The sequence below is a fragment of the Myzus persicae genome, unplaced genomic scaffold, assembly GCF_001856785.1.
Source record: "Myzus persicae strain clone G006 unplaced genomic scaffold, MPER_G0061.0, whole genome shotgun sequence".
Lineage (NCBI taxonomy): Eukaryota > Metazoa > Arthropoda > Insecta > Hemiptera > Aphididae > Myzus > Myzus persicae.
Genome location: NW_019103316.1, coordinates 155,472 through 172,786, shown reverse-complemented (window position 1 = coordinate 172,786; position 17,315 = coordinate 155,472). Strand labels below are relative to the sequence as shown.

The 17,315-nt window shown below is 27.7% G+C and overlaps 1 protein-coding gene across 1 annotated transcript; it reads right to left on the bottom strand.

Annotated features, from left to right (window-relative positions):
* On the bottom strand, positions 1-16,185 carry LOC111034289. The gene is made up of 6 exons (XM_022315430.1): positions 16,033-16,185; positions 5,057-5,250; positions 2,442-2,534; positions 2,210-2,371; positions 1,762-1,947; positions 1-420 (listed from the first exon to the last, which is right to left on the bottom strand). The coding sequence occupies exons 2-6, from the start codon at positions 5,248-5,250 to the stop codon at positions 240-242; spliced, it is 816 nt and encodes a 271-aa protein (XP_022171122.1). The 5' UTR covers positions 16,033-16,185; the 3' UTR covers positions 1-239.
* Positions 16,186-17,315: the final 1,130 nt, after the last annotated feature.

The window sequence follows — 17,315 nt, the reverse complement described above, 5'->3', positions numbered from 1 at the left end:
TTCCGTGACTACCATTAAATTGCATTCATAATACAAAATATAGTACCTACCTATCATAATAAAATATTGGCTTTCGACACAACAAACTGTTTTATACTATGTATATCATATTTTATTCTACATATTATTAAGTAACTACTTAATGCAGTAAAAGAAATCATATTTTTGTTGAGGTGTTTTCCTAAAAGAAAAACGACAGTTGCAAAAACATAAAATATAGGTATATTTTTTTTTTATTACTATTGTTCAACCCTGGCTATGTTACAAGAGCAGCAATGTGGAAACCAAAAAACGTCCACGTACAGATTATCTCCGGTCCCTTGCAATGCTACCAACCGTTTTTGGACGAATTTCTGTTTACACGACGTACTGAAACCAAGAGGCGTATCGCAGATTCCGTTGCACGGCTGATCTGGTTCTCTAAAATAATAATATTTATTTTATTGTACTGAGTAGTGAGTATCATAATGATACTGTAGTAAAATATAAAATAATAATATCCACACCCAGACATGAAAAGGATAATCGTTTACCCACAGAAATTGGTTCATGTCAGTACCTATACTTTTAAAATAACAAACTTTATAATTAATTTTCATAAAATCGTTTAAGTCCTATCTATGCGAACTTGGCATAGTGGGTTTATGTAATTAAAAAACAATCATTAGTAAATAGTGCTATCGATTCCCAACAATCTTTCGTAGAAGGATAATATTAGATGTTAATATGTTATGATAATTTGTAATTCTTTTAAAAAAAATGTTATCAGAAAAACATTTTTTACAAATTTAATCGTTTGACGACATTTTCTGGTAGGAAAAATCGAACAACTTTTTAAATTTTGACATTTTTACTGTCAATTATATATTTTAATTTTGTTGAACACTTTATTATTTTACCTGAATTAGTATCATTGTATGTTATGAATATGATGTTGTTAAATAATTATATTTATACCAAACTAATATGTATAGTGAAAATGCTTCATTTATTTTAATTATTGTTCGCAGTTGCTTGTACATTTTTTATTTGACATTTATTATATTAGTAATATTAATTGCATTCAAAATGTTTATATATAACATACAGTGGCTTTTTTTTGTACAGAAAGATTTGTCATTTTGCTAAAATAAAATACTTTTATGACTTAATATAAAACTCTATATTTTATTTATAATATTGGATAAAAGATTTATGGTAGTCAAATAATATCAAAATTACCACTTCGTTTTAAAATTTCTAATAAAATGTTATGACTTTATGAGCATTGTATTTTTATAAAAAATCAATTTTATGTTTTGTGTCATATTAAACTATGCTTTACAACAAAATATTTAATTTAAATTAAATTTGTGTACATTGAAAAATATTCCATTACTTACAAATTACTTACTAATTAATTAGGTAAAAGTATGCAATACGCATATTAGTATTGTTGTATAGGGAGGTATCATTAATTAACTGCATTCGAAATTGAAATTTGACTTATTAAACATATTTAGTGTTACATAGGAAATTTAAAATTTAAAAAATCATTTAACCTAAATGTGTAACTATACATTTTAACGAAACCATGAAAAAATTAGTTAATAATAGACGGTTATAACCAAAAAATCATTGAATTCACAACATTATAAATAATCAAACGGCGTTAGTTATAGGCAAGCATGAATACGCCAATGTGTAGATATGCGAGTTTTACTAGTTTACGGCATCATCAGATTGATCATTTTAAGAATTTACTAAGAATATTTAACTTACGCGCAGATTTCCGACCTTATGGATTGTGTGTACATGTCAGACGGGGTGCGTACCATATTAACTACATATTTCCATTCGCCTTGAGTGTTTAATGCTGCTTTAGGAAATATGTTGTTGGTTTTAACTTGGCATAATTGAACATCGTCTTGTCTTTTTCTTCTATTGTATACACCTCCATGATTGGTACTAAAAATCACAATAAACCAGTCATTTTTTTTTTAAGTGTTAATATGGTGTACTATTTTTAACCTCTTAGATAAAATAGTATAAATGTTTATGCCTTATTAATGTGATTAATATTTTGAAAATCAGACAAAATCATTATAATAATATATAAAATAAAAAAAAAATATTAAAATTAAAAGTTGTTGCACTCTTATTATTTGTGTTTTTAGATAATCTCGGGTATTTTTACCTTAGAATGTACAACTTATGATTGTAGTCTTACTTGTGATTTAAATGTCGATTTTGGTCTATGATCGGAGGCTCTGTAAAAGACACCTGAGGTAAAACGTACGTTCTATCCGGATAGCCAACAAATTCTTCTTGAGTATCGTTTTGATAATCATGATAATCTCCATAACCGTTATTATAATTATTTTTATTCTGACTGAAATCAAAAACCAAACTTCCGTATTAATTTGAACACTTTATTCTAAAAACTTATTTTTGGTAGTTACTTTTGATAATAAGGTCTGTCGTAAAGTTTTTCTTCGTTAAAAAAAGACTTAAAGTTCTTGTCCGATTTTGTAACCAAGTAACTTATCAACTGTCTGCAACATATTAAAATATTTAGTATTTAATTTTACAATAAAATAAACATAAAAAACGATATTTATTCACATATATTATAACTCAGCTAAACAGTCGCAGTTTATTATAATATAATGATATAACAAGTTTGGCTAAGTTACGTTCAATGTTAACGTTATTGATAATTTGATTTAACTACCAAAATGGTAGTTGTGCATCCAAACGGATAACTGATTGCTGATTGGATTCATAAAAAGAAAATCAGATGAACATATCAAGTCAAGTTTTTTAGTTTCATTATTTGTAAATCACATTTGTATTGAAATATTGAATAATAGAGAGCAAATGTGCAATAATTATCATAGTTTTTGAAAATTATATTTATTATTTCTATTACTTGATTGCAATCGCCAATTATTTATTTTACTGTGTGTTAGAGTTTAAATAATTTTCTTTATACGTACCTATACAAGTAGAAGTATAAAATATAAATGCTAATGCCTAATAGTGTCTAATATTAATATGTAGGTGCACAGGTGAATACACAACTTAAATATCAACCTATGAATAATATGCACTATACATTTATATGTACGCTAACTCTAGTCTCTAATATACCTTATCTAGTCCCACGACGTTCTACCCACATTGTTTCTAAAATCTATAATCATTATTCATATTTCATTAATACCAATATCTTTATAAGCTTTACGAAATAATAAATAAAGGTACATTCAATTAAAATTGTTAATATTGGTCTACATACATAATAACTTACTATGACTAATGACTGCATTACGAATTAGTATCTTGACTGACTACAACTGGCTTTATAATTCAGATTTTCTTGTTATTGATAGTTTGATTACTAATTCTCAATAATTATTTATAATGAATTTTCTATTAATGGCTTTGGTTCATTAGATTCAAATATCGTTTGCAGTGTAATTAATAATAGTACTATCGTTGATTACTAGTATTTATAATCAATGGTTTTATTATACTAGGTACTATATATATTATTATTACGTTATCCAATTCTACTGACTTTGTCTACAATGGAGTGGGAAAGGTTAGAGTGGAACTACTAGTTTCCTATGTTTAGAGGAAAACAGTCGTGTTCATTGTCAAAAATGGATGCCGTAAGTTTTTTAAGCAGATCTTCTCAAAATCATACGGATGATCAATCACTATGGCCCCAAGCATAGGCCGATAATAGGTTGAATTTGTTTAATGGGGGCAGGGCTACCATTTTTTAAAGTAAAGCACTCCGATTACTGGGTGTACATACAATTATATTTGGAAGGGAGTGCATTGAAATTTCTGTGAGGAAAGCTCCGGAAGTCTCTTCCAATATCCACCTGAATCCTATGGTCACAAGCTATAATAGAGCTGTGGGTACAAATATGAAGTTTTCACATTGCGGAATCGGAAAAGACGATGCGTCATCAACAATAGTACTTACAACTGCGGGATCTGTGGGAGTATTCTGCATCAAAATGTCATACTTCAACATAAATTTATCATAAGAAGAAATGAGTAACAGTGGACACTTATTCTTTATCTAAGAATATATAATCTTCCTATATAGAAAATTAGAAAACCGGATAAAAAAAATTAAATAAATTCATTTGGAATCTAGACTTAGAGTTTTAAGTTGTACATATACATATTATATTGATACTTATTATCAAATGAAAATTATTGTAATGTACAATCCGAAAAGACTGATATATGACACATAAGGAGTATGTACCAATAAAGGCATTGATATTATAGTAATACAAATTTGAAACTAGTATCACACCCAAGTAAAAGTTTAGATACAAACATTCGATGTTTGAAATTTGAAACTAACTATAATTGATTTTGTTTAATACTACAATTTGTTGTATAGTCGAATTATAGATCAATGATATTATCAACCATCGTATAATGAAACAATATTGTAGTGAGATATGATGTTTTTATTCATAGTATATGTAGATATGTGGCCTGTTATATGAACGATTAAATAAAAAATAAGTAGGAAGGTAAGAGTATGTAAAATCAGTATTCTGTCGACAAGAGTTTTTTCGTTACAAAATGATTGAGAAAAAAGAAAATTTAAATTTCTTGTCCGATTTTTCAACTAGTTAAATAATCAATCGTCTGCAACATATTTTAATATTTATATTAGCTATTTAATATAACAAACATAAAATAATACAGACACCATATTTGTGGATGTGTATTGTGAATAGTATATCCGGATTATTTACTGTATAATATTTATTTAACTGTGTTTATTTATTATTTAATAATAAGCATCGATCAGTAGGTAAGTCTACTATAGTAACGTAAATGTTTAAGTTGTATTGTTCCAATAAGGCAAATAAAATGTATTATAATGTATGATATTAGTTTGTGTTTAAAACTTCCACAGCAGTTTAATATCATATAGAGTTGTATAGATTCGAACGTATAATTATAACTATTATTTTTGTGGTTCTACTGCAATCAGCTTCGTTCGGGGGTTTTATATATTTTCGAAACGACTTACTCTGGGTATCTGTCGATGGTTTCACAAAATGTGACGTCACCGTGATAATTCTGAACGCACCTGGGGACTTGGCCGACAGGCGCGGGAACGAAGGGCTCGTTGAATCTACACCCGCCGTATGAATGTTGACAAGGCGCGTGTCCGTAGGCTACAGACAACATCAACACCATCAGCGCCCACCGCTCGCTAACCATCTGCAAACAATCGACAGTTATACATTTAATATCGTTTCCGTTTATTTTATTCATAATGTATAATATTATAATCGATAAAACCCATTTAGAAAGATGAAATTGTGAAAAAAAAACGATTAACAACATATTATCATCATCATGTAGATAGCAATTATTAATGGAATTGATAGCAAGTAATGCACAAATAACACATTTTGAAAGCCCTAAGAATTAATTAATTTATAATATGCTAGTTTTTTATATGCTAAATGCAAAAGTAATATATAGTAATCTTCTTTTTACGGGCTAACAATTTACCTAATAACATAATTGTATAATATCTTAATACAAATTACTAAACAATTATAGGTACGCCTAATAAACAATATAGCCTATAAGCGATGTCTATTGCCTATAGCTAATACTAAAATAAATATATCTCTGTTAGACTGGTACTATATATTTATAACCCCGTTTTTTAAACACAAAAATATTCAACTTAAAATGTTCAATTTACTTACAAAAACAATTATTAATTATTAATATAATCCATATTATTTCGTGTATACAAATCAGAAATGTTACACATAGGTAAACATTTAATTCTATTTTGGATAAACAATAACGATATTAATATGTACAATGTACCTATTTAAAAACAATATTTGAGTTTTTTTAAATTTTAAAATGTAAAATAAAACCATAAGGGAAAAATCTGAACAATAATAATAATGTACCTACTTAGTTAGTTTTATTATAAAATGTATTAAACACATTTTAATTGTATGAATTAATTCGCTACAGTTTTTATTTTACATCAATGCATTTTTTTTAGTTTAGAAATTCTATAGCACCTGTACCTAAAATAAATCATAATATGATCGATAATGGCAATTTCCAAGCTATTAGTTTAAATAACCAGATATTACTATAAGTAAAAAACCTAAGTCACTCAACTAAAAATATGAGTTTTTCTAAGCTAGTATTAAATTATAAACTAATGGGAAAATCTTAACCTAAATTGAAAGTATATAACCACCATAAATCGACTAAAGATTGGACACTCTAGGATAACTCACAGATTCCTCATGTCCTAAGATGGACCTCCCATCTGCGATGCTTGCAGCAAACAGATCACAGTCAAACACATCATAACAGAATTTTATCTTCATGAACAAGAATAAACAAATCCTAATTTGACCGAAACTCTTGATAAAATCCATGGGCCAAACCCAAATCAAAACAGGAAAATTCTCAAATTTTTAAAATTAAGTAACCTTTTAAACAAAACATAATTGTAATTGTTAAATGAATGAATCATAATGTACACTCCATAATAATTGTAAATTGTAAATAATATCTAAGATCTTCAACTAATGGCCATTGCTGCCAAGTTGTATATTCAGATCAATAAAAAAAAAAATATATAAACTTCTAAAACAAGTGAAGAATATTGTATACTTATTAGTTATTACCCACGACTTAGTAAAAAATAACGCAAAAACTAACATAATATACCAATCAACGGAATTTGTATCGTAATGATTTTTGTAAATAGTTTAATATAATAAATGATATGAAACAAAACAAATAAAATGTACAAAATATCATTTTATAATTTTTTTTCAACCAATGTACCTATAGGAAAGAAGCAGTTAAAGGTTGACAGTAATCACATTTGTATCAACTATTTAAAATTATTTACACATTCATCACGTCACACACACGTTGCAGTTGAATTACACACAACAAAACGCATGTATTTGATTTAATATAAACATAATATTATTATTATTCAATTGATATATCTATTTAAACTTTCTCTGAATTATTATTTTAACTGATCCAAGTATACCAAGGCTATAAGTTTATAATGTTTTTTTAACTTTCTATTTTTGTCCAAACACTTAAACCAAAATGTTTACCAATACTAAATAATAAACTATTAGTACAATATTAGAACTTAGTCTAATAGTTTTAATTTGTAGGTGCCCCTTTCAAAACAATCCGATTTCTTTTAATATTTGATCTAATGTAACAATCGTCTGTGGGTGATCATAATATTATTGAAAACCGTTTTTTAAGTGGGCTTCAGATTAATGAATTCAATAATGCATTATTCAATAATATAATTCTGTACTCCGAGAATCGTAATTAATATTAATTAGTTGAACACTACAAAATTCCAAATACTGATATATAATCAAAAATATCTAACTGACTTCTAAGTTTATGAAAATTGTATAATTTGATAATTAATAATTTTAACAGCTGTATAGATTACGTATGGAAGCAATTAAACAATTTACTAAACACATCTAATCGGAAATTAAAATAATTCTGTGTATGGTTAAAATGTTTAATTCCTGCCTATAACATATAGTGAATTATAATGATTAACTTATTACTTTTAATGGTTGGAACTATTTTTTATAAAAGGTACCTATACTTAATATTGTTTCATGCATTGATTGAAGAATACCTTTTTCCTACATTATTGCAATTTGAATATGCTACGATATAAACTATATTTATATGAATTACGCGAATATGTCACGATTTTATTTTCACGAAGACATGAACATTTTCAATTCTTGATCTTGTATGATTTGTTTTTTTTCCTTGTGTAATTATGTTATTTTCCGTGAGAATTCTATACATATATACAATGTATTAATGTATATAATAATATGTGTATAAATATGAATGCAATCAGAATGTTATTCAAACGCAATAACATCCTAACTGCTTACTCTTTTAATACAATATTTTACCTTTCAATATTGTCACAACTCAGTACTCACAACCTACGTACACTTATTAGCATATTTTATCACTTCAATGGGATAAACAAATATTAAAATAACAAAACTGAATTCAACCAAAGATTTTGATTGAGTATACTATTTACGATGTATTATATTTATTATATACTTATGGTAAATAACTCGTGATGATCATCAAACAAAGTTGTTATAATACAATAAATACAAATTAAATATGTAAAACTAACATAAAACATACGTAATTACACACGAATCATGATACATGAGCATACCTAGATTAAAAATAAATGGGCACAAAAGAGCGAGTACGTTAAATACTAATACAATATATTCGTTAACCATTTGTCGGCCATTGCAATTTATCAATGTCGCGAATCGTCAAATGCATGTATAGGGATATGATATAGTTATACATATTATATTTGTTGTTTACTTGCTTCCACGACACAACTAAAATACTAAATAAAAACCATCATGCGTAACACACATAATATTATGGCATATAAATATATAGTGAACTTTAAATTCATATTTACATTAAATACTATAGTTTATATTGTAAACTAAAAAATTACTAACCGTTTAGTGTTTAAACTTTAAAGAGCACAAAAAATTGGTAAATCATTTAAAGCACGGCTTGAATACAGTACTTTTACATTATATATATATACGTGTATACGCGCAACACCAAAAAAAACTTTCAAAACAATAATTTGATTAAATTTTTTTTTTCTTTAGCTTTCGATTTCAGGGGTTACCTAGTGAATTTTATAAGAGAAAACAATTTTTTAAATATCGATTAAAACAAACGTTATTGTATTAGTCAGTTATTTCTATTACATCCTGAATATATTGTTTAATACGGATATAGACTTATAAAAAAAGGTAAAAACACAAGGTATGTTAACCAATTTGCTAACATATTATTGAAACTTAAAGCCTTAAAAACTGTTAGTAACTAATAGTCAGATAATAGATTTACTTTATATATAAGTATACATAGGATACACCATACAAGTCTTGTACTAATATGACGTGTAAGATACATTACCTATTTTACATTTTAGGACAGGGAGGTAACGGACATACAGCCAATAGCAATTAGCATGCGGATTAAACTAATTTCAATGTTTATGACATATAGTCATTATTACACCAATTTATGGCAGTTTTATAGTGCATTAACGCAATACTTAAATCATAAAAAAGATAATAATTCCTGTTTATCAAATAACATGAGTTTACTATTATAAACCGTAAAATACATTAATTGTAAGTGTCGTACTCAATAATTCCATGGTATAAAACTATGTGGTGTCTACAAGTCTAAGTCGCCTTTTATAATTCCAAGCTTCCAAGATGAATGTAATAACGCAAATTGGTTTTTCCCCCATCACTTACTTTATGTTTAATTATGGCTACCTATTGTTCTACAATGGTTTTTATTGGTTTTCTGTTTATGAAGACATTCACCAAATTGTCAACAGATTGTATTTCCTTTACTTATATTCAATTTCGTTATGTATTTTTGAAAGAAATGTCTCAGCGTTCGAATAATATTGAAATAACAGAAAATTACTTTCGAAACCTTGTAACCTTTTGTTCTTGTTTTCGAAATACTATAGATGCGTGTACTTTTGATAGTATCAAAAAGAGGTCATATAATTTGAATGTGTATTGCTGTCTATTAATTACAAAACAATTAATTCATTGAATAATATGATCTTGCAGCGAGATTTAAAAATGTTTAAAGTTGTAACAACTACAGTTCAAAATAAAAAAAATATCCACATCTACAATTTATAATTTATAGCATACAATAAAAAATACAATACGCTCCCTACGCAATATATCTATATAGGTATGTATTATTTGAATGGAGTTATTGGCCTGCAACGGTTTGTTGGGACTCCCCAGGTGCATTTAATGGTTTTTGCTAGTTAGCTGGACTTCAACAACACCTGGCTAGTTATTTATCAAAAAAATTTGGTTTTTTTTTCAAATTATTTTTAATAAAATGTAATTCATTAATTCTTTAGAATACATTTCCGCCCCACATTTTATAATAATAATCATAAATCGTAAATATAATATTATTTCCTTCACAAATTTACCTTTTTTTCGTGGAAGATATAATGGGGTTAAGATGAGTAATTTATTTATTACTAATGTTAAATAACTGTAAAGAAACGTATACAGTAAAAACTTTAGCTATTGATACATATATACAACGTTTTTATTATTTTTTGTGTTAGCTTCTCACAAGTCTCTAATACAATTTCTTATGAGATTTCTGTAGGCCAAACTGTGAAATTTACCAAATGGTATTTGTCATTTGGTGCGTATTTTATAGGTATACCTTTATAATGACTGAAGCAAAATAAACTTTAAAAGTAAATATCTTAAAACTCAAGACAAACTAGGCTCTGACCTTAATTCAAATCTTGAGAACTCAAAATCATTATTTAGATATAATAAACTACAGAGTACAGATACAAGGTTAACGTGCTAAACTATATTTTATTTCATAGAAAAGTATGTATATAGTTTTATAAAACCTTATGAATAATAATTAAATTTATGAAATGTAAATCTTTTATGAAAATATTTGTGTGCCTAAACTATACTGACCTATTATTTTTAGTTTAAAAAAAAATAATTTGATACTCTGAAGCCTGGTTTTTTCAAAATAAGACCAAGATTCTGTTTCAAAATATATGGCCAACATTTATATTTATTTCATACATGTGCATTTTAAGTAAAAACTTAACAATGTAAATTATAGGTCTCTCGATCTGCTCAAAATCTAAAATCTAATTAACTGTAAAAAAAAAAAATAAACAACAGACCGTTACAGTATACGCATTAATCCGTCGAGCAATGGGTGGCAGGACATAGCATATGTTCAGTATAGGGTTGTGCTATATAATTCACTGGATGATCCAATCGTAAATACATATTATAATATAATAACACACAATATTTACTGGACGTGCGTTGGTGGGTATATTAAAATATTATATACCTATGCATCGTGTGTGCATTATAACATTATATCGTTCGTATACACCCAGGGAACGCGTACAATGCGATGTTTGTTTTTTATTACTATTCTAATATATAATTAATAAAACTTTCGCCTTTAGTTCGTCTCGTCAATCACGAAAAAATTTTACTGAGTCAAGGCCGCAGTCGTCTAAACTGATGCCTGCAGTCATTGCCACCGTCGTTGTCGTCGTCTTCGCGTGAATGCGACCGCGTAATAATATTATAATATACACATATAGTAATAATAGTAAAAATATAATAGTAATTATAACTGTGAGTTATTACACGATTCTTTCTCACGCCAAAAACAATGTATAAGTGTGTGCGTGTGTGTGTGTACCCCCCCCTCCCCATCGGTATATAATAATACACCTAATATTATCGTGAATTATTAGGTCACACATTATCATTTAAATCGTCGGATAGATTGGCTTACTCAGTGGACTTGAGATATATAATATTAAAGACTGCGAATTTGTGCACGTCTTCGCGTAATAATAATATTATTATAATACGCCACCGTCATGAAGATCGTGCCGACAATTACATTTGATTTAGCCATAAAAGATATTAAAAAATAAAAATAACAATATTATTATCTCAATCCTACCGGTTTATATACATTTCCTGCACAGCGCGTATTACACGTCGATTCCTGTTCCGATACGTTCCATCGTCACATTTTATATCATTGATAGTTTGTCGATTTCTTTATATATATAATATATAGGTATACATACGAATTAGTATTATATGGCTGTAGCAGACGGCCGCAGATTTTAATCAGTTTTTTTATCGTTAATCTCCTGTCGTTTTGTTTTACACGAGGTACCTCGACGTCGCGTCCCGTTGAAAGATTTCCCCGATTTCTATATAGCTCCAGTTCCCGGTTGTCGATCCCGAGTAATCCCGTGTAATATTAGGTATAATACAAAAAACGTGTTATGCAAGGCACCATATAGTGTCGGAGTACGCACATACCTGAATTGCCGGAGTCTTCTTCGGCGCAACCTGCATATCCGTGTCGGTCTGTGTGTGTGTGTGTGTGTGTGTGTGTGTGTGTGTGTGTGTGTGTGTGTGTGTGTGTGTGTGTGTGTGTGTTGTGACTCTCAAATGTGTGAAGAACGATTCTTTAACAAATCCGGTTTTGGAGGATTTCACCTGGCAAATTCCGGCGCGAAGAAGACCTTACCAGTTGAATTATGTCACCACCTCGTGCATAATAACAATATTAAAATAATAATAGAATACGTGCGACACGTCACTGATTTCAAAACACATTTTGGGAACTGTATCGCACACGATGACGGTGTGTACTAGGTTAGTCATTGGTCGGAGCGCTCTGGTTTTACCCACGCGATCACTAGCTGCCAGCTGGTAATGATTGGGAATAAAATTGTGAAATGATTTTTTCGAAAAAATTATATTTTTATAACATTATATTGTGCAATGTGCATGTGCCCGAAGTGTAACAAATATACGTCATTTTGAGGTCTTTGAACGAAAATAAACTTCAGATGAATGATGAGTCATTCTCCAATGATGTCACACCACACATTATATTGTTCGAACAAGAACTTTGAACTGCAGTGCGTTCTATGCGCACTGTGCTTTAAAAACATAAATGAAGGTCAGTGTGTCTGTGTGTATGACAGACGATAATGGCGACAAAGACGCTTTACAACTTAGCTACAGCGCCATAATCTCCAGGTACCTACCTATCTATTGGTATCCAAAAAGCAATAAACGATTATCAGATTGTCAGACGCACGAGTTATTAGCGAGATCATGCATTGAAAACATAAACCCCAATATCACATGTGTGTGAGTGACCCCGCTCCTAACCATAAACCAATATGATGCGATGCAAATCAGCCAATTAGATGTTGTGAGTGAGGATTTTAACGTAAGTCCGAGACCTCGAACGTGTTCGGAAGCGGCTAAGAATCGTGAATTTTAATACTAATAAACATTTTACACTACGTAACTGTACGTCTAATAGTAGCTGGGGGCTTGGGGCGATTGCGCCAAAAATGTTTAAATGTCAACCGAAATAACACGAATACGCAGCCCATTTTGCCACCCGTCCCGAATACGATGACGCCCAAACCAATATACACAAATATAGAAATATTTTAATTAATATAATATTATTAGTATAACATATTTGTATCATTAATATCATGTAGGTATATGATATTGTAGATATTACCTAACCGCAATAAAATCGCTATTTAGATTTATATTTTATTCTTTCATGTATAGGTAAAGTAGATATACAACATTGTATCCCATATTTATATTTAAATTAGGTATACGAGTCTAATGTCTAAACATTTAGATATTATGTACACGTATTTTCATAAAATATCCAATGGCTTGAAAACTTGATTCAATGTTTCTCTTAAGTTGTTCTTACGCAAATCAAAAATGTTTAAAATATACAAGCGAGTAAGCACAATTTTTTAAAAATTTAAACAAAAAATAACAAATTGTAGTCAATTGTTTTAAATTATTTTCTTAAATTCAAAAAATACAAAATGTAGTGACTTGAAACTTTTCACCATTCCGTTTACTATTATTTTGTATACATAATGAAATTGTGAAAATATTTAGACTAATTTGATACAATTTATAAAGGGAGCATATATGCACCATTCTGCACGTCGGTAATAACTAAATGGGTACAGAAATCACCAATTATAAGAATCAATGCTAATCCATCTGTTTTCTTAACTCAGAATCAATTCATCATTGAATTCAATTATAATTTATAACCTATTCATTAGGTACTAAATAATGAGGTAGTTAGGAACATTCGAAATAACTATATATACTTACTGCACAGTGAGTTCCCCAGCTATCATTACTGCAGATACTCAACGCTTAATTTACAGTAAAGTGGTTATGTACTTTCTCCCTTTTATTTTTTTGAATTAATTCAAATGTTATAAACTTATAACCTTTAAAGACTTGGATTTTTAATAAAAAAATTTATATTAGCATTTTCTAAAAATTACATAATTTGCAAATTGTTTTGTTTTATTTATAGATATTTGAAATTACTTAGTATATTTTAAAATAGATGTACCTATTTACCTATTTACATTGCTAATATAACATTTTATTTTACTATTATTAAAAACATATACGGTCGGTTGAATTATTTTTTGCCGAAAACATTACATATTTTAATATTTGATTATTACAATGAATTTAATTTATATCATAATATATTTTAAATTACCATTAACTTTTGAGCCAATATTATTATAAATGGTATGATAAAAAATTGTATGGTATAGGTTCGCAATAGCTTATAAAATCAATCAAATATTTTTAAAATTACATTGTGTCTTTTATAATTTATAAAATATTATATTATACTTAAAAGTTTCAAGTTATCTCAAATAAAATTACTAAATTACAATAAAATAACTGAAAACGTTATTCTTCGTTTATATACATATCTAATATCAGAGTTATAATTTAAACTTCGAATACTTAAAAAAAAATCGTGCTCATATATTTTTAATTAACACTTGTCTCTACAGCTGAGTAAGAAAACAAAGTCGATTTTGTCAAAAACAGGTTTTTTGTGAGAATTTCCGTTTTCCTAATATTTAATTTTTGTTTTTCTCGGTAATTTTGAAAAGTAATGGAAAATATTACTTTTGACCTCCTAAAGTATGAACTTTACGAACTAGGTACAATTTTCCACCCTTAATGTTCAAAATCGAAAAATTTTTACTGCTTCAAAGGGTGATGACAAAACAGAAAAAGAACGCACAACATAGCAAAATCAATGTCAATATCTCATCACCCTGTTCAGAATATAAAATAATTCTAATTTAATAATAAAGTAAAATCATTTATATTATTCTTATTATAATTTATGATCGTAAATATTATTTTACCAAGCAATTAATACGGCTATAGTATTAGGTCAAACAATATCGTTAAAAACACAAGTTTTGTTTGTTTTTCATTATTTCATTGTGCCATGTATAGTCTGATAAAAAAAAGTTTAAATATTATATTATGTATATTTTTTATAATTTATAAATATTAAGTCAACTTTTATAAACACTACATTTAGGTTTTCAATCATTTTTTTACACTTAATTATATTTAAAAACTTATCGGTGAATACTGAATTGTCTATACCAATAAATTACAAATCATGAAAATATAAACTATGATAACTATATTAAGTTTAACTCGTAATATTTTTTAATTAAAATAACTACATTTTAATCATTTTATACAACTCATAAACACGAAAATACAATAATAATTGTATTTCAAATATTTACATTATCCAAAGCTACTGGTTATTTGATATTTTCCATTACAATATGTTAATCATATAATATTAAATTTAAGCATCTCATAATATTTTATGAATAATGTCATAGGTATTATTAGCTAATGATAGTTTGCATCAAATTTGTCTTATCCCGCTTCGACAAGTTCCAACATAAGTACCTACTTGTATTTCATAGTTGTTATTTAGCGACTGATACATGCATAATAATATGTGCACACTGTACAGAATGGTGTATATTGTATTTACTATATATGAAAATGTAAATTAATTGACACATTATTATTCCCAGATCCCAGTACCGTATCATTCAAATATTATTTTGTCGAGTCCTAACAGAATTTACGACATCCTCATTTATTGCCCTTTATGGATCCAAAGTTAAAAACAAAACATTTTTCAGCCTGTGGCCTGTCTTATTATTCATTATTGCAAAATTACTAAGTGTAAAAAAAAGTATTACTTGGATAATTTTTGACCTGCAAAACGTTTCATGAGTAGGTATTCATTTTTACAATATTTTTTAACTCGAAATCAAATTGATAAACAAAAATAAACAATAGTAAAATTAATCTAAGTGAATAAGCATTTAAAAAAAATATGTACAAATGTATTTATAATATATGCGTATAATATACTCACGTCTGGTTTTCATTGTTAATTGAACATGCTAACAAAATGGAACGCATAAAAAAAATAACTGAATTTTCTATAAGACAGCGGAGTGGGCGCAACGCGAAAACACCTCTAAAGACATCGCATGCATACTAACTCGGAGGATCCTATAATACACCTGTACAGCTATATCACAGAGACAAACCATTATATTATGTTAGGTAATACGTTGGCAAGAGTAGCACGTCCAGTGTATTTGAACTTTCACCTCGTCTCTACTCCAAAATCTACAAAAATAAATACACATTAGTGTTCTGGTGTTCATATATTACACCTAAGTATGAATTTACTATTTAGTATACATATAAAAATTATAAAGATTAGTGGATCATCTACATAATAAAATATTTAATTCTTAAATGTTATACTATTTATACTCAATACATATTTGTTGAACTAACACAATATTATTATGTAGATGGGCACATCCATGAACGCAATTTGCAATCATTCATACAAATCAAGATCATTTTTAAAACCTAGAAGCTTAATTCGATGTAATAATACTAACATTTTATATTCATTAAATATTTTATTATAAAATCATATTATTATGTTTAACTGCGTGAATTGTTTGATTTTACTTTGGAAAAACTTCTTTTTAAGTAGGTTAAATATTTGGAGCTGGATTCCTTATTTAATACATCCCTCCTCCCGAAGTCTCAACAACGGGAAACTAGAAAAAAGTTTTACATTTTACCAATTAACCTATATTTTCAAGATCTTTAAGCTTGGTTTCATAATATCAAACCTTTTGAGATTTTCCTATAAGCTGCCGAATTTTATCATTAAAATGCATTTTTAAATGTAAGTTTAAAAAAATTTAACACTGTTAAACAAAAAGTAGCTATAAATATGAGAAATGCTCATCCTTGGTATACACAATAGAAATATATTTAGTGGCAAAAATAAAAAAAAGTAGTATCATGATTGTATTCATTAATTGAATGATGTTGATAAATATAATAATATGAGATAATTTTGGAAGGAAATAATACGAACTATTTCAAAAGTCGAGCCTCAACTATAAATAATTATATAGGCACGCATACGCCATGTGAATATTATATCATATTTACATTTTAGCATTTATTTGTTTTTTATTAAAAAAATAACCTTCGACATAGTGTGTTTTGGATATTGTTATATTTTTAGTATGGATGGAATTATTTTCAGGAGACCTATTCACACTAATTTTAATTTTATTTTTATTTGAATTTTGAATTTTGAATTATTAATTATTAAACTTA

What these genes read in the sequence shown, in the direction of transcription:
- LOC111034289 (XM_022315430.1), bottom strand. Translation starts at nt 5,250, where the DNA reads ATGGTTAGCGAGCGGTGGGCGCTGATGGTGTTGATGTTGTCTGTAGCC. An exon ending in AATCGACATTTAAATCACAA is followed by an intron (nt 1,948 to 2,209) that starts GTAAGACTACAA and finishes TGTGATTTTTAG; the next exon opens with TACCAATCATGGAGGTGTAT. An exon ending in ATAAGGTCGGAAATCTGCGC is followed by an intron (nt 421 to 1,761) that starts GTAAGTTAAATA and finishes TTATTATTTTAG; the next exon opens with AGAACCAGATCAGCCGTGCA.